We start from the raw sequence: 22544 nt of genomic DNA, 5'->3' as shown, positions 1-22544 counted from the left end.
GTTTAATAAGCTCCCTTTTCCCCTGTGAGCCCCTTAAAACCCCACATCCATGCATATATTTTTTGTTTTATGACTTACACGCCATCCATAGCGGACGTAAGGTTCTGCAGCAGGGGACCCTGGCGCATGCTTGTGTGCATATTTTTGCTCTGATTTCATTGAGAAATCCAGGAACGTCCACAGCCCACCCAGACCACGTCCACAGCCCACCCCTTTTTTAGAAAAAGATTTTTGTGCACGCAGCAGGAGATATGCGCGTATCCAGGCAGCTTTTAAAATCCGCCCGCCAGCCCAATATATGGTTTTGGCGCACGCTGGACTTTTTTAAAATTCACCTTTAAATGTCTAGAGTGACTACAGGTTTTTTTTTTTAGGACTTATATCCTAAAAGGCAACAGTTTCCTGTCATCAGAACAACAGCAGAAGAGGGGAGAGCTGCAGCAAATAGTAACTCAGTAAGGCCTATGTACTAAGTGGGCACTTTTCAATGTGTTCAATTCATATAGGGGTAGATTTTCAAAGGGGTACGCGCGTAGGATACGCGAGTACCCCCGAAAACCTACCCCAAACCCCCCCCTGCGCGTGCCGAGCCTATTTTGCATAGGCTCGGCGGCACACGCAAGCCCCGGGACATGCGTAAGTCCCGGGGCTTGCATGGAGAGGCGTGCCGGGGGGCATGGCGGTTGTGACGCGGCGTTTCGGGGGCATGGCGCGGGTGACGCAACGTTTCGGGGGCGGCGCCGCAAGTGTGGTTTCGGCATGGGGGCGTTCCGGGGGTGTGGCCACGCCCTCTGGAACAGCCCTCGGGTCAGGTGATGGTGTGCCAGCAGCCCGCTGGCGCACGCAGATTTACATCTGCCTCCGGCAGGCGTAAATCCGGCGATAAAGGTAGGGGGGGGGTTTAGATAGGGCCGGGGGGTGGGTTAGGTAGGGGAAGGAAGGGGAAGGTGAGGGGAGGGCGAAAGAAAGAGGGAATGGAGGCAGGCTGCGCGGCTCAGCGCATGCAGGCTGCCCAAAATTGGCAGCCTTGCGCGCACCGATCCCGGATTTTCATGGATACGCGCGGCTACGTGCCTGGTGCGCGAACCAAAGTACGCATTCGCGCTAAATTATAAAATCTACCCCATACTTTATGCACATTTTCAAAGGGAAACACACGACAGGAGGAAAATTTTCAGCTCAGCTATTTTGCCGGAGTAAATCCCTTTGAAAATTGCCGTCTATAGGTTTCCTCCCATTTTGTGTCTATGGGGAAACTGCTTAGTAAATAGCGCCTTAGTATCTTACTGATTGCTACCACCCAGTATACAAAATCCTATAACACTGAGATAAGATGCCCGTGTGCCTGCAGTATTACGGTGTCATAAATCACACAGGACAATCATTTTTTTTGCCTTCTGATCTGTTGTGGGTAATGAAGAAATACTTAGTTCTAGGCTGCCAGCAGACACATTGACAGAGCACTCTGACAATAGCATTAAGTACCTCTAATAATCTGAAACTGGAAACATAAGTACTGACAACGATGGTAGCACAGCAAGAAAACAAAGTTCATATGAAAAGGTTTAGCTCTCAAACAAGCAAATTAATACAAAACAGCCTTCCTGTGAATCTCTGAGAATGCTAAGCCTTCCACCCTACCTTCTTCCAGCCTGAGTAGCAGAATGGTAGCAGGTGTCTCCCCATCACATACCATCCCATTTCCAAAGCCATCATCCTCATAATCTGCATCCTCACTATCAGGCCACAGGTAATAAATCTGTCCTGTCTGCCAAGATAAATAAACCCTGAGCAACAACAGGAAAATAAGTTTCAATGGAACTGGCAATACTGCCCATAAGTTTTTTGTTCTTTGTGAACCGATACGATGTGCAAATGGCTATCGGTATATAAGAGACGTTAAATAAATAAATAAATAAATACTATTGCAGCCCCTGAACTGGGGTCCTTTCTAGGAGTCCATGGGGCACAGACTCAGTACTGGGGCTAGATGTCCTTTACAAATTACTCATTCTGTGTCAGTCCCAGAACTATATGATTCTCTAACAAGAGAGGGGGGGGGGGGGCAGCAGGGAGAGAGAAGATAACTTCCTGAGTGTAGGGTATTACTGTAATGTCCTTTACTGAGTGCCAATAAACCGAGCTGCACACAAAGCAGGTGTCATAGGATAAAAGAGGTGATGTTTTATTGTGGATTGACAAATGGTGAAATGATAGAAAACAGAGAGTAGGGCTAAATGGTCAATTTTCTCAACAGAGAAAGGTGAATAGTGGAATGCCCCAGAGATCTGTACTAGGACTGTTGCTTTTTATCATATTCATAAATGACCTAGAGATGGGAACGACGAGTGAGGTGATCAAATTTGCTGATGATACAAAATTATTCAGAGTTGTTAAATCACAAGAGGATTGTGAGAAACTAAAAAAGGACCTTGTGAAACTGGGAGACTGGGCATCCAAATGGCAGATGACATTTAATGTGGACAAGTGCAAAGTGATGCATGTAAGGAACAGCAACCCAAATTAATGCTACACAATGCAAGGCTCCACATTGGGAGTCACCATCCAGGAAAAGGATCTAGGCATCACTGTGGATAATATGTGGAAATCCTCTATTTAGTGTACAATGGCAGCCAATAAAGCAAATAGAATGCTAGGAATTATTAGAAAAGGAATGGAGAATGAAATAGAATATAGAAAACAATGAAGCTACACCCATAGAATTACTGACCTTCTATGTGGCCATCATAATAGGCACTCCTGGTGTGAAACACCTTCTTTGCCTTCCATTTAATCATCAGCCAGGAATCAAAATTATCAAAATTTTGTTTTTTAGTGTTTTTCAATGTATATGCAAGTAAAACGTATCTTAGTGATGTATGTAATCAATCAGATGTCTCAAAATCCCCGACATTGTTCCGTGTTTCAGAATGCTTCCTCAGGGGGATGACATTCAAGTGTATATGTTTTCCTTTTAAAGATGCATCAAGTGTCAAATGGTTGCTAAAAGAAAAAATAAAAGAATATATGATACAGAAATGCCTATCTTTGTTAACTTATTTTTCAAGATGGCACAAATTCTACTTCTGAGAATATATTTAAATATAGCAACGACAACCAGTCACCATTCTCTCCTTGGCACCAAATTCAAACGGAAGTAAGGACTCAAAATTCCGGTGTTGATATTTTTACAGACTGGAAAATCCAGATTACAGAATATCACTTGGCTTCTAGATTTAACTCCTGTGGGAAAACAGTATCCAGATAAAAGATCCAGAATTGCTCCCTCCGTTTAAGAAGTATGGTGCGATCATCTTTTGTGGCGAATTCCACGATATGTTCCAAAATGTCCCTTTTCAACTTAGTAAAATCATGTTTATTTTCTAAGCAATGAGATACTACTGGGGCTTGTACTTTAGCAATGTTAACATAACTCTTATGTTCTGATAATCGTGTTTTCACACTGCATGACATGCAGCCGACATAGATCATATTACATTGTAAAAACATACACAACATTTGCAGTGAGACAGTTAAGAGATTTTATGTAATTTGATGGTACGTCCTGAGATAGGATCAGTCCATTGTGCTCCCAAAATAGCTTGGGTGCAGAACATGCAATTACCACACTATTTCCATATACTGGGGAGACATCAGGAATTGCATTAGAAGGAAAAGACGAATGATACAATAATGAGTGGAGTGGAATGGGTAAATGTGAATTGGTTGTTTACTCTTTCAAAAAGTGCAAAGACTAGGGGACAGTCTTATTTATTTATTTAAACAAATTTATATACCGTTTTCCAGTAAAATTTACCGATCAAAATGGTTTACAATGATACAATATGTACCAATAAGACTCTCTTCAAATTTATACAGTGTGGAGACAGCAGAATGTAAGTCTCTCAAAAAAATTACTGTACCACCACAATTTGAATGCAACAATAATTAATCACCTCAAGTGAGAAAAAATAAATTTTTCAAATACCAGACCTCATAAACGGCATGGTTAGTAATGCTAGTTTAGCATATATTAAATCTGCCAACGTTTATAATCATAGGTCTTTGATGTATAAATTTTTTTCTTTTTGCTTTTGTGAGGAACAATACCCAAAATCATGTGAATAAAATAGTCTCTTGTGTAAACATAACTGTTATCTTTTCATTTAGTCGTATTTAACCAGCACTTAGCTTGATTTATAAAGGTGAAGAAACGCCATATTTCTTCATGAGAGGCTAGTGTGGAAAAAGCCCGACACTGGATCCGTGTTTCGGCGCGTGCCTTCGTCGGGGGCCGAAATAGATGATACTGGAGCGGCTGGAGATAGCGGCGTCTGCCGATGTTACGTTTCTTCCACATCGGCAGACGCCGCTATCTCCAGCCGCTCCAGTATCATCTATTTCGGCCCCCGACGAAGGCACGCGCCGAAACACGGATCCAGTGTCGGGCTTTTTCCACACTAGCCTCTCATGAAGAAATATGGCGTTTCTTCACCTTTATAAATCAAGCTAAGTGCTGGTTAAATACGACTAAATGAAAAGATAACAGTTATGTTTACACAAGAGACTATTTTATTCACATGATTTTGGGTATTGTTCCTCACGAAAGCAAAAAGAAAAAAATTTATATATCAAAGACCTATGATTATAAACGTTGGCAGATTTAATATATGCTAAACTAGCATTACTAACCATGCCGTTTATGAGGTCTGGTATTTGAAAAATTTATTTTTTCTCACTTGAGGTGATTAATTATTGTTGCATTCAAATTGTGGTGGTACAGTAATTTTTTTGAGAGACTTACAATGATACAAACCTTGAAATTAAAAGGTTAAAATAATTTGTAACAAAATAAAACTTAAAAATAAATAGGTATGAATAAAAATACATCATGATTACATTATCAATAAAAATAAAAATGACTAAGACAGAGAGTGGCCAATTTCCGTTAAAAAGTTAAAAGCAGGAAAAAGTAGAGAGAACTATGTAAACAAATGTAATTAGTTTTGTACATTCAACTAAGTAGTCTATGAAGTTACTAGGTGACACATTTAAGACAAATAGGAGACTTTTTTTTATACTCAACACATAGTTACAGGTTTTGCGTTATCAAACAGCCGGTTAAGAATTGGAGGGGAGGAGATTTTGATAATTATCTCTTAGGCTGGAACAACAGTTCATATTTGAATTTATGTCTTCAGTTCTGTACAGCGTTTACTAAGCGAATGCGGGAGTGCCGTATCTACAAATGGTAAATATACTTAAGAATCCACTGTGTTTTAATCATTTACTGTAAACTAGGTTCGCTGATTTTTAGTGATTTTATTTTTGGATATTACACATTGCTTTTAGCGGTAGAATTTTTATAAGATCGGGTTTTCTTTAAACAACGAGGTGGCACTATAATTCCACTGATTTTTAGTGTTTTTATTTTCGGATATTGCACATTGCTTTTAGCGGCAGAAGTTTTATAAGATTTGGTTTTCTTTAAAGAACGAGGTGGTACTATAAGAAATGCTGTACAGCGTCTATAAAGCGAACGCGGGTGTGCCGTATCTATGAATGGTATAAATAAATCACTTACTGTAGGCTAACTCCATTTAGTTTTAGAGATTTCTTTTTTGTACATCACATATTGCTTTTAGCGGTATTATTTCTATAAGATCTTGTTTTTAAACAATTTATTTATTTATTTATTTATTTATTTATGTTTTTTTATATACTGGTCTTCTTACATTGTATGCAAATCAAATCGGTTTACAGAGAACTGTTGAAACTTGCTTGGGGGCAATTACATATAACGAAGAACTTTTTAAACAAATGACGTTTAGCGGTTTCTGTTCTTAGATTAGTCTATATAGGCTGTTAATCAGCCTGGTGCAGCTCTGCACAGCAACTGAATAATAAGCGCATAAGTGCCGAAAAATATAAAAATGTAATATATGGAAGCCATATGTAAACTCAACGTGGTTTATATCATTTATTAAAACGGTGCTCATTTAATATTTGGCTTCTAAGTTTAATTAACCGGTTACAACACATGTTTAGCGTTATGGGTACCGTATCTTAAATAGAATATTTTTAGCACCACCACTTTCCCGCGGTATCAGCTTTTAAAGTTTGAATGTTCATTTAAGATATGGATAATATGGATCCTTTGATCAATTGGATATATAAGAAATTATTTGGTTTTCTTAAATAAACGTGATACTAATTCGCCTATAACGATCCGCTGAAAGGAATAATATTCTGAAAAAGTACAAAAGAATGCATTCCGGTGCGATATTCATTGTTAAGATTTATTTTTTATTCCAGTCAGTTCGCTGTCTAATTTTTTGAGATCACAGTGCATGTGACGTCTATGCTCATTTGAACCTACCCGAGTGACTCAAAAGGTACTATTGAATATTTTAAACATTTCCTTCTTCATACGGTTATATGTAAAGAAAAGAATTGTCACACATACCCTTTATTTTTTGAAGTACATTATTATATTTATTTATTTTTTCATATTTTTTTAGTTTCCCCCCCCCCCCCCCTTTTTTTATTATATTATATTTTATTTTCATTCTTTTTTGTCTCTTTGTATTATTCAATTTCATTTTTTCCTTCTTTTTTCCATTTTGTGGGTCATATTTAATATTCAATGTATGATCGCTCAAAAGGTAGTTTCATAAGATATACACAAACACTCCCTTTACTTATGTATTATATTTATGAGTGTGTTGCAATGGTATTTGTACACTCAATTGTACATGTGGTTTACAGAATTGATATATAGTGGTTAATATATACATACAAACATTTGAGATATATGTCCATTTTTTCATTCTATAATGCAATATGTTTATTATTGATTTTGATTTTATTTATTTCATATTATTTAATATTTTTATGTTTTTGGTATTACAATTTATTTGTTGATACACATTTACATGTTTGTATGTCTCTTTTACATGTTTTTATCTGTTTGAAATAGCCCCTGAAGCAGCTTGTATAGCGAAACTCGGCCAGAGTCGGGCAGGCAAGAGTCAATAAAGTCCATTTTACCGATTCCACCTAGTTGTGTGTTTGCTGTCAGCCATCTTGGATCAGTTACCGGTTTGTTTCCTTGGACCAGTTTTAAAAAATACCGCATATTTTAGATTTCCAATGAAAGAAAGGGCTTACTTTCTCTATCCATTTTATAAACGTATGCAAGCATATTTTACACAGGAAATAATTGTGATACTGTGAAAATAAACATTCAGGATTAAACGTGGAGTTAGGTATTTTATAAAGTGTGCGCGTACAGGGCTGGATTTTCAAAAGGTTACGCACGCCAGGCCTATTTTCAAAAGACCCAGCGACACGCATAAGCCCTGGGATGCGTGTAAGTCACGGGGCTTGCAAAAAGGGGCGGTCCGGGGGCGGGGCCAGAGGCTTCCGACACAGCAGATATTTGCTTGCAACCTGCGCCTGCCTGCAGGTTTGACATCAATTTTGGGGGGGGAAGGGGTGGGAAGGTTAGGTTAGGGGGGAGGGAACAGGGGAAGCCCGCAGGTGTCGGCGCGTGCAAGGTGCACTAGTGTGCACCCCCTTGCGCACTGACCCCCGATTTTATAACTTGCGTGCCCCTGCGCACGCAAGTTATAAAATTGGGCATACATGTGCGCGCACTTGGGTAGATTTTATAAATTTACGCGAGCGCGTACTTTTGTTCTCGCACCAGGCGTGAACAAAAGTACGCTGGATTTTATAAGATACGCACGTAGCCACGCGTATCTTATAAAATCCGGGGTCGGCGTGTGCAAGGGGGTGCACATTTGTGCAACTTGCGCGCGCCGAGCCCGGCACGCGCTGCCTGTTCCCTCCAAGGCCGTTCCGAAATCAGAGTGGCCTCAGAGGGAACTTTCTTTCCACCCCGCCCCCCGAACCTTCCCCTCCCTTCCCCTACCTAACCCACCCCCCCCGGCCCTATCTAAACCCCCCCTACCTTTGTTGGCAGATTTACGCCTGCTGAAAGCAGGCGTAAACCTGCGCGCGCCAGCGGGCTGCTGGCGCACCATCACCCAACCCAGGGGCTGGTCCGGAGGCCTCGACCACGCCCCCGGGCCGGCACCATGCCCCCGGTCCCACCCCGAACCGCCCCTGACCCTGGACATGCCCCCGGACATGCCCCCTCCCCGCCCCTTTTACAAAGCCCCAGGAGTTACGCGCGTCCCAGGGCTGGGCGCACGCCGGTGGCCTATGCAAAATAGGCCTGCCGGCTCGCGAGTGCCCAGCACTAAATCCGGCCGGATTTACGCGCACAGGGCTTTTAAAATCCGGCCCACTGGGTAGTGCACACACATGTATGCCTGCGCGCTGGTTTGAAAATCTATCCCATACCGTTTTGAAAATGTATGCGTGTGTACTTGAAATCACCAGTTTGTCAATGCCGCTGTAAGTTCACCCAGTCCTTCTCCAGGTCACCTAGACCCTCTAGCACTTTACCCTGAACCCCAGTTTTTACCCAGACCTGCCACCCCAAAACTGCAGATAACAGAAAATCCAATTTCACTTGTACAAGTCAATTAACAAGTGTATAACTGTACAAATGGGGATAGAGAAATACCTACAGTACCTGAATGTAAACCGATGTGATATCTCGATTGAGATCGAATGTCAGTATATACAAATAATTAATAAATAAAATAAATAAATAATCTATATGTATATATCTTGTACAAAATAGCAACTACCGCAAGTACTTCTGAACTCCTCTCCAGATTGCACTTAGTCCCCCCTTTTTTCCTCAGTAAAATGTACATACGAAACTCAAAATATGTATGGACTCTCGATGTTTATAAAATAGCATAATCACGTGTATATGCAATTTTAACTCGCTGAATCCCCTTGAAAAGTCACTCCATAGCATTTACAGTTATTTATTTACTTATATTTAGATCATGCATTTTCACTCTTAGCTCAAGACAAGTTGCATTTAGGTACAGTAGGTATTTTGCAGTCCCCAGAGGACTTAACAGCCTAAGGGCCCTATTAAGTAAACATTTTTTATGGGCACAAAATGGGAGAAAACATTTAGTGAATAGACCCTTAAGTTTGTACCTGTGGCAATAGAGGGTGAAGTTACTTACTCAAGGTCAATCAGTAGGATTTAAACCTGGGTTTCAATGGCTCTCAACCTGCTACACTAACCATTAGTCACTAGTCTACTTCTCCATGCATAGGTTACAATTTTCCTGGACATGGTATAGAGGTCATCATTTGATTATAACATAAATCATATTTTTGGGAGATCATCATCTTGGCTTGCATTAATCAAAGTTTTAAAGGAATCTGTTTCATATTTAAACATCCAGTGTTTCTTCATCAATTGCTATAGCTAGGCAGCAGGGGGCAGTAAAGTTTTCTTTCACCAACAAAATTCCTACCCATTTGTTCAAAATGAAGGAAAAGTTATTCTGCATTCAACCACCTAATACAATGGCCATAATGTTATAGGTGCTATGTTAAGCCACAGAATCCAAGGTGGACTCCCTGCACCATTTATTTTTTTATGGCATTCCATACCAATAAAGAACATAGTATACAACTTGGGGTAGTGTTAAGAGTTATGTCCATCTATGTGTGATCATTTCAAGAATGTTGTAAAAGCTGCATTTTCAAACTATGTCTCCTGCCTAGGGTCAAACCATTTTTTGATCCTAACACGTTTTCTGCCACACTTCAGACATTAATATTTCTCTCATTTGATTATGGCAATGCTCTCTTTATTGGAATTCCTAATAATGCCCTAAGATCCTTACAGATAATACAGAACTCCACTGCTCGTATTTTGATCAGAGTTAGTCTGTATAGTCATATCACTCCTGTCCTTCAATCTCTCCATTGCCTGCCTATATAATGGCATTTGAAATCTTGTTTGATTCATTCACTTCTAAACAATCCAGAACATTTCTGGTTGAGTTTGCTTCTCCGCATTTGCCAACCTTCCCATAGTCTAAGGTCTGCCAACAAGGGTCTGCTTGAGATTCCCTCAATAAAACTCGCTCATCTTGTTAAGACCAGAGACTATACCTTTTCCATGGCATGGAATGTGCTTCCTGAGGAAATCAGGCAAGCATTTGAAAAAGTTAAATTAAAAAAACTATTGAAACCTTTTTGTTTAAAGAGACGTTTAACAGTAATCAATGACTCTTTAATGGATTATTTCTACTGAGATAGTGACTTTAAGCTGTATTATTATGTTATGATCAATCCGTGTTCATCTTGTTTTTTTATTCTGTTTAGTTGTAAATCTTATGAATGTATAATATGTGACCCGCCTCGAACTTTGTAGATGTAGGCTATAAATCATTTAAATAAATAAGGTGTCTCTGAGAGAGAAAGAATGGTAGTAAAACATATTTCTGAATGAAGGCCACAAGAATACATACTTAGCAGTGGATGGGCAAGAGAAAATCCACGAGCATAACAAAGAACCAAATTTATATTGTCAATAAAGATAACTGTTACGAAAAATTCAGCAAAGAATATAGCAACTAAAACAAGTCTCATATTCCAAAGACAAGATACAATCAATAGTAAATGATAGTATTACGGAGGACTGACTTCTTCCCCAAAAACTGTCCTCCTTAGGAAGAAGACTACTTTCCTGGTTTGGTCTCCAGCATCCTTTTTTAGAGTTAAGAAGTTAGGCTATGATAATGCTGGGTTCTTCTGTAATTGCTTGTTTGTCCTAGTGGGAGTCGCTGTATCTCCTCTGAGGTAATCCCTATAGGCCTTTGTTTTAAATTGGTAGGTATAAGTTGGTAGTCATGCTAATACTGAGAAACTAAAACTAATAATAGGCTGTAAAAAGATTTGCAGGCAATTTCAATAGCCCGCCTAGTGCAAGGTAGACAATCATATTTAGACATGTGTACCGTGTGTTTGATCTTCAAAAGGAAACTACCTGGGTAGTTTTCCTTTGAAAGTTAGGTGCAAGTTTGCGCATAGGAGTTAATTTTCAAAAGGATTCAGGCACTCAAAACTATGTTATACAAGTGTAAATGCACTTGAGCACGTAAATGGGCTTTTGAAAATTGCTGTGCTATAAGCTACACTTATAAGCGTAAATCCTTTGAAAATAACCTCCATACTTAGCACCTGCTATTCTGTGGATGGCCAGTCAGGGGTAAAACAGTGTGCATACATTTTTCTTCCAGGAGAAGAAAAAAGATACAGTAACCGTGGATTGGCCACAGGGGGAGGGGGAAAAGGGAGCAGGAGAGAACCAAGCCCAGGACCTTTTACAAATCTGGGCCAGTGTGTCCCCTAATACATCACCAGCTGAGGCTCTATGACATAACTCAGCTTCTCTGCAGGGCCCCCTTGCAACGTTGGCACCCAAGAAAATTGAATGGTTGCCCTCCCTCCCCTCATTCAATACCAGCCCTCGTTGTCTGAAAGATATCATTTGGAACTCAATTGGTATATCCTGTGAGATCTGGGTGAGAGGCCTGCAAGCAAACTGTGTATTTTATAAAAAGGGATATTGGCCATCTGAAAATTTCCTTTCCTCAATGCAGCTAAAAGTCTGAGCCTTGTTCTTTCTATACATTGTCTGGCTGTCCTCAGCAAGTTTCAACATGAAAGTATGCGTGCACTTTCTCTCTGAGCTTTGAAGCAAGGTCTGTGGTTAAAAGTTCTAGAGACGTTATGTCCAGTGTGAATGATGTAAGTTCTATAGAAGGTTTTCATTGTTTGATATGTTTTAATATTTGTGTGTTGCTTTGTTTTGTGTTTATTGTGGCTATACGTTCTGTTCGACCCATGACGAAGGTGGTGAGTGATGTAACATTGCAAGGTCAGGTTTTGGGTTTGGCCATGAGTTTTGAAGCTGTCAGTGTTTTCTGAGAAGTACAAGTTTTCTATTCAAAAGCCTCTGTGCAATGTGCATTATTGTTGTATGTGGCATGCGTGGGCATTTATTTTTAAATGTTTTTGGGTAGTAAATGATTTAAACTCTGGTATCTTTGTTTTACCTCTTATGTTTGACCTATTTAAATATGCAATACTGTGGTAATTAGCTTATTACCTATTGCTGTGGTATGTATGAAGGTGCACTTCTAAGGTAGATTTAGCTATACCTCCAGAGATATAGTTAACTGCTAGCATGATGATTGGGTTGGTGTATTAGGATTTAACCAACAGGAGACTGATTCTGGGACTTCTTTGCAGACACTCAGCACCTCCATTGACCTGAAGCCTCTTGTTGCGCCTCAAAGTCACTGACCCCCCTATCTTGATATTGCACACACCTGTGGGTCAAAATGCAATGTAATAAAGCTGCTGTTCTGGTGAGGACCAGTGAAGCAGCAGAAGCAAGGTAAATAACTCTTCTTTTCCTGCCATTTTCCCAGTCCTGAGGAGGGGATGAGTGGATCAAAGCTTTTCGATGGACTGGGAGTCAGTGGATCAGTGGCTTCCAAAAGGGTGGGGAGCTGAGTGGGGGGAGGGAAAGATGACTATGGGAGAGAAGTAGAGGGTCAGAAACTTGGGGGACAGAGAGCCCCTATGTTGGTACTCCCTCCAAACCAGGTCCCTTGTAGCCCACATCTCTGGTCCAGTTAGGGAAGGCTTTAGGGCACCACACAGAGCATTGCCACATTAAATTTAAAAGGTTGTATTCATTTAACATAGAAATATAGAACATGACAGCAGACCAAGACTATATAGCTCATCCAATCTGCCCATTCACATATCCTGTTTAGATGTATAATCCCTTTTTCCTCCCACTCTCATAGGTCCTCTATGCTTGTATCATGCTCTCATGAATTACAGTGTTGTCTTATCTCCACCATGTCCACAGAAAGGCTGTTCTATGTGTCCACCACCCTTTCTTTAAAGAAATATTTCCTTGGATTACTCCTGAGTCCACCCTCTTCACACTCATCCCATGACCCCTCATTACAGAGTCTCCTTTCCACTGAAAGATATCTGCCTCCTATACATTTATTCCATAGAGGTATTTAAAAGTCTCTATCATATCTCCCCATCCCTCCTTTCCTTCAGGGTAAATTGTTTAAATCTTTACGTCTGTTCCCATATACTTTATGATGAAGAGTGTTGATCATTTTAGCAGCCGTTACTGCTCCTGTTATTGTTCCTGTTATTTTCTTGGGAAAGAAGACCCTTGGGCCTTATGGATAAAGGTCTTGGCTAGAAAGGTAGAAAGGGTGGCTTCTTCCCATATTTGAGAATATTATTTCCTCACTTTTGGAATTAGTTTGAAGAAAGCTCTTGTCTACTCTTCCTTCTTTTTGTTGGATTTCTGGAATCTAATTTTATTTTGGTTGCTACCTAAATTCCCCTTTTCAGAGGAATTTAGCTACCATCATTGGCAGAAGAGATTTTCAAGAGGAGTCTCTCATCCAGAGAGTTCAGGTGACCATTCAGAGGTCATGCATGGAATGGATCTTCATTCATTCCTGGGGGAAGGGGAAGACTGGAAAGAAAGGAGAACAGTGGCACGCATCCAGGGTTAACCAGTACTATGTCATCAGGATATTAAGGAGAGGAGCTGGGAGGTACTCTCCAGGTACCATCAAGGGACCTGAGGAGATTAAAGAGGAAGTAAGGATTGTATTCTTGACATCTGATTCAAGGTATTAAACTTTGAATTATGCCAACCAGACTAATTAAGATATCATGTCCACAATTTGGGAGGAATCTCCAAAACTGCCCCTGACACTGGGATGGGAAGTAGAATCAAATAGATCAGATTAAACCATCAGTACCGAGTCACAGATTTATTAGAAAAGAAGAGTGTAACGAACTTCATTGAACAAAGATTTGTAAATTAACAGTAAAGTTATGTTGGAACCACATTTATCATCCAGTGTGATTATTACTGTACATGTTAAAGACTGTTAAATAATACTTATGGGCAGGGCCTTGGAGAATAATCTCCCTCCCCCTAACACGAAATCCTGCAGAGTAGTGAGCTTATGAAGGAAAAAGGAAGTTTGGACATCTTAAGCCCTTGGAATAGAAGTTGGCCCTGGACTCCTCAGTAATGACTTCAGCTCAGGGGTTACATATTTTTTATTACATTTTATTTGTATGTAAAACATACATTTTACATTTTATTTGTATGTAAAACATTATATTAATTTATGGTTTACTATCTGTACTGCCGGTTATCGTATATACCAGTTATCTGTAAAGCCTGTTGCTAATTTTTGTTAATTGTAAACCGCGGTGATGTATCTTTTTACGTACTGCGGTATATAAAAACCTCTAAATAAATAAATAAATAAATAAATAAATAAATATTGTCTGCTTAGCAGAAGTGATTTCAAACTGGGCAGACTTTATTTGTGTTATATATGCAGCAGGGTGTGTGTCAGTTGTAGGAATTGCTCAGGTTCTGTGCTAAACCCCCTCTTGGTTTTCGTTCTTGTCTTTTACCATTTCTGGCTGTGAAGCTCCCATGTAAGAGCGAGGGGGTGTACATGATACAAGTTGGTTAGTGTCTGCCGACTCCATCAAATGTCCTATATCCATTTTCTGGCAATGAGGGCGGGATCCTGCTACTGCTGATGTACACAGGCAGCAGAAATGTGTGCTTCTTGATCAGTGAGTCCAGCACCATCAGCCAGCACTCAAAGAAGGCAGGGCTGTTCCTAGAAATCAAAGTAACACATTCATCTGCTGCAATGGCCACTGTTAGTCACATTCGGGAATTTGGTGTGAGACAAATCAATGCCTGGCGACTCTTATGCAGAGAGACTGCCATTCTATTTGGAAGGAAATACAGTAAGTCTGAAATTCCTAAAAAAAAGAAAACGGGCTGTTCTATGTACTGTGTATATGTGGAAAAAAAAATGCCATCATACATTCGCTGGTCTCGTCAGCCTTGACAACCACTAAAGGCCCATTTCCCACCTATGCCATCCATCATGCTCTGCAAAGGCTTCAATTCCACCAGCGGAATCATGGTTGTTATGAGAGCATTGCCACCTCTATGGCTGAGCTGTGCAGAGCCACGAAGCACTGCAAATCCTTAAACCTCATGCTTATGACTGTCTACTCTGCAGGGTCCAGGATGAAGTGCTTCAGTGCCGCCTCCTGCTGAGCTCTTGTGATGGCACAAGAAAAGGTTTTGGCAAGTTAGATGAGTCTTACCTGTTAAAAATAAGAGTCCTGATTGTTTTAGTGAACATTCTTTGCTATAGGGGTAAATTTACAAAGGAGTTAACTCCCTATGTTACACGGGTAGACCTGGCTATTTGAAAATTGACACACACACACACACACACACACACACACACTTAGTGGGTGAAGAGTACACAGGTATGTCCCAAGATGCATACTTTCAATCAGATAAACAAGAAGCATTAGATGAGGGGAGTAAACTATGCATGTACAGTTCTCATGCCTAAGCCACCCATAGAAATAGCAGCTATAAAGTGCACAGGTACTTTAGTGCTTGTGTAAGTTTTAAGGAATTTACAAATTCACTAAAATTTATGTTGGCAGAAAAGTACCAGCATGCATCGCCAGTTGGCAGTTTACTGACAATTGCCTTGATAATGGACAAATAGGGAGTACAAACAGATTCAAAGGCAACTGAGAGACATTCCATTTCCAGAACTATACTTAAAAAAAGTAAAAATAGTTTCTAGCTGATGTACTCAAGTACATGGACCCTGCCTCAGGTCCAAAGACAATATGCCAATCTGTTACATCAATAACCACAAATAGCAGCATTCCAGCTGAGATTTTATTATATGTGAACTATAGGGAACAGATATAAAACATCAGACATCAAATACAGCATGTCTAATAACACAGTGTTCTTTCCTGTGTAAAATAATCCCTACATTCTTTGCAGACCTGGAAGCTGATTGGAGACACACTTGAAACTCTGAAAGGAGCTGCCAGGAACTAGGAGTGACATACTGCAGCACTTCAGTAGAAGGCCTAATCTTAGTGAGCCCTTAATTTGCATATGATACCGTGTATGTATGCACTTGAAATTCTGCTAGCTGCTAATCACTCAAATACACAGAAGGCCTTATTTAGTATTTACTAGAGATTTTTTTCTATAGGCACAGATTGGGCAAATAACCTTTTTACATAAGGCCCACAGTTGTGTCCTTCATACTAAAGAAAGGATATTGAGAAAATCCCTAGACACAAATTACCATCAGTAAAGGCCCAGAGAGATGTTGAATTTTTGTCCAGTGTGACACGTATCTTTCTTCTACTGCCTAAATTAAAATAGGAAAAGGCAAGATTTGAATTTTAAGGAACCCAAAGCCTTAAGAAAATCTTACTGTCTATTATGTTAGATCAGTTGACTTTACAAAGAAACCAGAAACATGTACAATTGCCATTGTGACATGGCCAGTAGTTCTTGCACAAAGATGAGTTGGCAACAAGCCAACATGGTTATAGCAAGAAACAGTCCTTAGGGGTAGATATGCATTAGTCATATTTTACTGATTCATACTGCAGTTCTATGTTGGGTTCCTAGGGGTGAGGCTCTAGGGATGAGGTCAGGAGCAGAGTCCTTATTGGCTACAGCTAGATGAAAAACTTTAGCAAATAGAGAACTCAGGGAATAGGAAAATATAAAAAGGCAAAGAAACATTACTTGCATTATTAACATTCTCTCAAGATGACGATCTCCATCTAATCACACACCTACTAAACCTAGGACGTTATTCCCAATTGCCCCATCTGTGGGATTAATCACTATTCCTACAGCCCATTCTTGTAGTTTTTCATTTGAGTGGCCACTTTTCTTGTAGTGATACCACCAGTGGAGCTTTAAATTAACTTGTGAACCACAATTTTCATATTTCAATGCATATGTTTGTAGCAGGGGAGTAGTTTAAACCATAAGAAATGCCATTTTGGTTCACACCAATAGTCAATCAAGCCCATCAGTATCTCGACAGTGGCCAGTTCAGGTCACTTAGAACTGCCCACCAGATCGCCAATAGGAAACCTATTCCATTTGGAAAAATACTTTCTCAAATTCATTTTATATCTACTACTAATTAGCTTCATGGAGTTTCCTATCTTTTCATCTTTTAACCAGTCACCACACTACAATAAGACATCACCTCCTATCCCATGATTTTTTAGTTTTCTGAGGCGTTTCTCATGAGGGACTTTATCAAATGCCTTCTGAAAATGCAAATACACTATCAATTAACTAACCTTTATCCACATACTTATTCAAACCTGTAAGGAATTCTAATAGGTTAGTCAAGTACAACTTCTCTTTGCTAAATCCATGTTGGCTCTTCCCCATTAAGCCATGTTTAGCCATATGGCCAATAATTTTGTTCTTACAAATAGTATATAGTTTATTGTTTATTATTTTTTATATACCAACGCATCAGAAAATCCATCACATCGGTTTACAATGAGTAAACATAAAACAGTGAATATAAGACACTCAATAAATTTTATTAAACAGTTAAGAGACCAATGCATAATTCTAAAACGGTACTAAAATTATCAAAGCAATATAAAATAAGTGCTAATGTCAATAGCTTCCACCCGTTTACCTGGCTCCAATATCTGTAGTTAATTGGCTCACCCCTGAAGCCTTTTTTGAAAACTGGTATTATATTTGCTGCTTTCCAGTCCTCAGGTATAGGGGCATAAATGTACTTTGAAAATTTGCAGGTGTCTCCAGTACATGCGTACATGTACATGCAGGAAATCATACCACCTCCTGAGCATGTTCAAATTTCTGCTTGTACATTGATGTGCATACTTTCAGAAATCAAAAGTATATGTGTAAATGCATTTCTCGCCCCAACTCTATTCCCTAAAATGCCTACCATGAATGCATGAGACTAAATGTACAATTGAATCTTTATGGGTAGAAATCCCATGTGTGTTGGGGAAGAGAATAGTGATAGGAGTATACTACCATCCACTTGGTCAAAATGGTGAGATGGACAGTGAAATGCTAAGAGAAATTAGGGAAGCTAACCAAACTGGTAGAGCAGTAATAATGGGAGATTTCAATTACCAACCAAAAATGGTGCAAGAACACGCTTAGACAATCCACCTTATTTTGAAGTACTCTTTAATGAATGTCTCTCATTCAATATAATCGGCAACTCCACAAGACTTGCGGGATATTTTTAAATGGGTCCCCCATTTAAAAATATCCCGCAAGTCTTTTAAATGGGTCCCGCAAGGGGGACCCATTTAAAAATATCCCGCAAGTCTTGTGGAGTTGCCGATTATATTGAATAAGAGACAATCATTAAAGAGTACTTCAAAATAAGGTGGATTGTCTAACCATGTTCTTGCACCATTTTTGGTTGATACTTGCTTATGTGCAAGGTTTGCTTCTGTTTTGGATGGTTAGATTTCAATTACCCCAATACTGATTGGGTAAATGAAATATCAGGGCATGCTAGAGAGATAAAGTTTCTGGATGGAATAAAATACAGTTTTATGGAGGTCATGTGATGTCGAGTGAGTGAGCAGACGCGGGTCTGATCGCTCCGGGGACCCCCTCTGGGAAAAACGCGGCGAATCTATATAAAATCTCTCATATTTATTTCAAAATTACTTGTTTGAAAAGGAAAACTACCAAATATTGCTTCAAGTTAAAAAAATTTGAGATTTTTGTGGATGAGCAGTAGCAGATCTGATCTCTCCGAGGACACCCTCTGGGGGAGGGGAAACGCAGCAAATTGTTATAAAATTACTCACAATACTTTTGAATTTACTTACTTCATTAAGCACAAGCTTCAAATACAGCTTCAAGTGATTGATCTTTGAATTTTTTTGTGGAAATGACAACAAAATTGGGTAGGAAAGAAAGAGAAAAGATGAAGTGTGCTGATCATAAGATGGCTGACACCACAGACACTACACAGTTAACTGACTCGGTAGAGGGGGTGGGGCCTGACATGGCAGCATTGGTAATAGCTGCATTAGAGGGGAGATTTCAGCAACTTTCCACACAAATTGCTGGTGTAAGCTCTCAAATTACAGGAATTCATACTCAATTAAAGGAAGCTGAATCCAGAATCTCAGAAGTAGAGAATAAGATGGAAGAACAAGCTAAGGATTTGAGAGAACTTCAGAAATCCCAGGAAACACTGCAAAGTAAGGTTGATGATTTAGAAAACAGATCACGCAGGAACAATCTGCGTATTATAGGCATACCTGAAAGCATAACAGATGTTGATTTGGGGTCTAAACTTACTTCATGGCTAATTCTAACACTGAACCTAAATAATCAGCATGGGCCGCTATATATAGAGAGGGCACATCGGTTGGGACCCTATCAGGTAGACAGGTCCTCAAAAACTAGACCGAGAGCAGTCATTCTTAAATTGCTTAATTTTGCACATAAGGTGCAGATACTGCGAGCCTATAGAAAAAAAACAGATTTAAATTTTGAAGGGAGCAAAGTGCTCATCTTTCAAGATTATTCAGCCTCTGTGGCAGCTCAAAGAAAAGCATTTGTTCCAGCATGCTCTCAATTAGCCAAATTAAAAATTAGAGCCACCCTGATGTTTCCTGCAAAACTGCGTATTCATTATAATGATCAAACTCATGTCTTCACAAAAGCTGCTGAAGCTCAAGCTTTTATTCAAGGACTTCCATTGGTGTAATATCAGAAGATGTGACTTGATATAATTTTTCATTGGAGCTGTTTGTTTTCACATTGGGTGATCTTTCAGGTGTTTGTTTTCACATTGGGAGAACTTTCAGGAATTCTGTACAAGAAAATTTTATTAATAGATTGATTTTTCAATTTTGGATCACTCATTAGATTTGGTTGTTTTCACATGAAGAGAATTTCACTAAAAGAAAGGTTACTCGCTAAATAAACTGTTTTTCATGACAAATTTTTCTTTTTTTTCCTTAAGAGGGGGTTCTTAAGTGATCCTCATTAATATGTCAGGTGTGGGGGAGCATGGGATGATCCAATTTTGGTTCATCTTGTGTGGTCTATTACACCTTTTGGGGAGATATATAAAGGGTAAAGCATCGAGGGGGCACATGGTTATAGTATATGAAGTACTTTTAATATATGTGGATAATTTATACAGTGCTATTGTGGGTGAGAGTCTAGGCTGGGGGACAATCACTCACTATAAACCAAATCATAAAGAGGTATGCATTTATTAATATAGATGGCTGAGGTACGGATATGTACTTGGAATGTCTGTGCTTTAGGCTCAGTAATAAAACGCTATAAAATTTTACATTCACTTAAGCATTACAAAACACATATTGCTTTATTGCAAGAGACAAGACTCACTGACTTGGAACATGAGAAATTAAATAAACAATGGGTGGGGAAATCCTTTTATGCCTCATCCTCTTCAAGTAAGGCAGGAGTAGCTATACTTCTACATAAAAAGATTCCTTTTCACTTACATCATTTAAAAGCAGATCCAGAGGGAAGGTATATTTTTTTAGACATTGAGATATATGGGAAAAGGATACTCTTGGGAAATATATATGCACCTAACAAATATTCTTCATTATTTTATGAAAATATCTTCCAAATTCTGCAAGTGTTAGTGCAGTTAGTATAGCTGTGTTTAAAAAAGGATTGGATAAGTTCTTGGAGGAGAAGTCCATTACCTGCTATTAAGTTCACTTAGAGAATAGCCACTGCCATTAGCAATGGTAACATGGAATAGACTTAGTTTTTGGGTAATTGCCAGGTTCTTATGGCCTGGATTGGCCACTGTTGGAAACAGGATGCTGGGCTTGATGGACCCTTGGTCTGACCCAGTATGGCATTTTCTTATGTTCTTAAGAACATTCACATCTTCCACTTATTCTGGGAGGTGATTTTAATACTGTATTAGAACCAACAATGGATAGACAACCGCCACACCAAACTTCCAAGATAGATGCAGGACGAGGTCTTCCATTTATATGTAAATTATTAGATCTTGCAGATGTTTGGAGATTGTTACACCCTAATGATCTTAACTTTACTCATATTTCACGAGCTCATGGATCACAATCTAGAATGGACTATTTATTGGTTAGCTCCACTTATTTTTCTAAAGTGACAAGTTCAGATATAGGGCCTTTAGTTATTTCGGATCATGCCCCTGTTTGGGTGGATTTTGCGGGATTTAATAGCACAGGAGGGGGTAAACATTGGAGATTTCCAGCAAAATTATATTATGATGAAGGATTCAAATCATATATAAGAGATAAATGGAAAGAATATGACTATTTCAATAACCAGCATCAAGGTGATCCAATTTTATATTGGGACACGGCAAAGGCAGTCCTGAGGGGAGAGATTATATCATATACAGCTAAAAAACATAAGGAATTGTCAGCGACAATAGTTCGATTAGAAAAACAATTAAGGAAAGCTAAAGCCCATTTTACCTCTTTTCCTACAAGGGAAAACCGCATAAAATTTTATTCTCTCCAAAGTACTCTTCATGATTTTATACAACAAAAAACACAAAAAAATCTTCTCTACTATAGAGTCGAGGCTACAATCAGGGGCGAGGCAGGAGGGGTTGTGCAAGGCAGAAGGTGCCTGGTGTTCCTAATCGCCTTGCACCACTCCTATTAGTGGGAAAATTGTTCTTAACAGAGAGAGAGAGAGACTCTGTATAGAGTCAATGTGACATGTCCTACAGTGGGCCAAATTAAAAGGATCTATTACAAAGACCACAAATCTATATGTTAGGAAAGTAAAGAAGAATAAGAGGAAAAAGAAACCAATCTGGTTCTCTAAGGAGGTGGCTTAAAAAAATTAAGGTAAAAAGAATAGCATTCAAGAAGTATAAAGGATCTCAAAAAAAGGAACACAAGGAAGAATATCTGTTAAAACAGATGGAGATGGAGAAAGAAATCAGGAAAGCAAAAAGTCAAGCAGAAGAAAGGATTGCCAAAGAGGTAAAGAGAGGAGACAAAACATTTTTCAGATATATCAGAGAAAGAAGGGAGGCCCGAAGTGGAATAATGAAATTGAAAGGTGATAAGGAGCATTGTATGGAGAGAGATGAAGAAATGGTGGAAGTATTAAAAATATCTTCAGTTTAGTGTTTACTAAAGAAGACCCTGGAGAAGGATCATTGCTGGTTGGCAAGACCGTAGATGGAGATAGGGTAGATGAAACTCTGTTTATAGAAGAGAATGTATGGGAAGAGCTAGGAAAACTGGGATGAACCTCATTCAGCCTGAATGAGGTTCATCCCAGGATACTGAGGGAGCTCAGTGATGTGCTGGCGGGTCCACTGCATGACCTGTTCAATAGATCGCTGGAAACGAGAGTGGTGCCGAATGATTGGAGAAGAACACTGATGGTCCCACTTCACAAGTGTAGTAGCAGAGAGGAGGCTGGAAACTACAGGCCTTTTAGCCTCACCTTGGAAGGGCATTCCAAGAGTAGTGGTGGGAAAATTAATGAAGCCTCCACTGAAGGAAAGGATAGTGAACTATCTACAGTCAGGAGGATTGGTGGTCCCGAGGCAGCATGGATTCACCAGGGGAAGGTCCTGTCAGACAAATCTGATTAATGTTTTGATTGGGTA

General features: G+C 39.5%; 1 protein-coding gene across 1 annotated transcript in view; it reads right to left on the bottom strand.

Moving 5' to 3' along the window:
* RXFP2 (relaxin family peptide receptor 2) overlaps positions 1–17296 on the bottom strand; it is a 213145-nt gene extending 195849 nt beyond the window's left edge. The window contains exon 1 of the mRNA XM_029603167.1: positions 17203–17296. Within this exon, the coding sequence (XP_029459027.1) occupies positions 17203–17296 (94 nt within the window). The remainder of the gene's footprint in view (positions 1–17202) is intronic.
* Positions 17297–22544: the final 5248 nt, after the last annotated feature.

Source organism: Rhinatrema bivittatum, chromosome 5 (assembly GCF_901001135.1).
Source record: "Rhinatrema bivittatum chromosome 5, aRhiBiv1.1, whole genome shotgun sequence".
In the NCBI taxonomy this organism is placed as follows: Eukaryota; Metazoa; Chordata; class Amphibia; order Gymnophiona; family Rhinatrematidae; genus Rhinatrema; species Rhinatrema bivittatum.
Note: the sequence above shows the minus strand (reverse complement) of the source record. Positions and strands in the feature narration are given on the sequence as shown.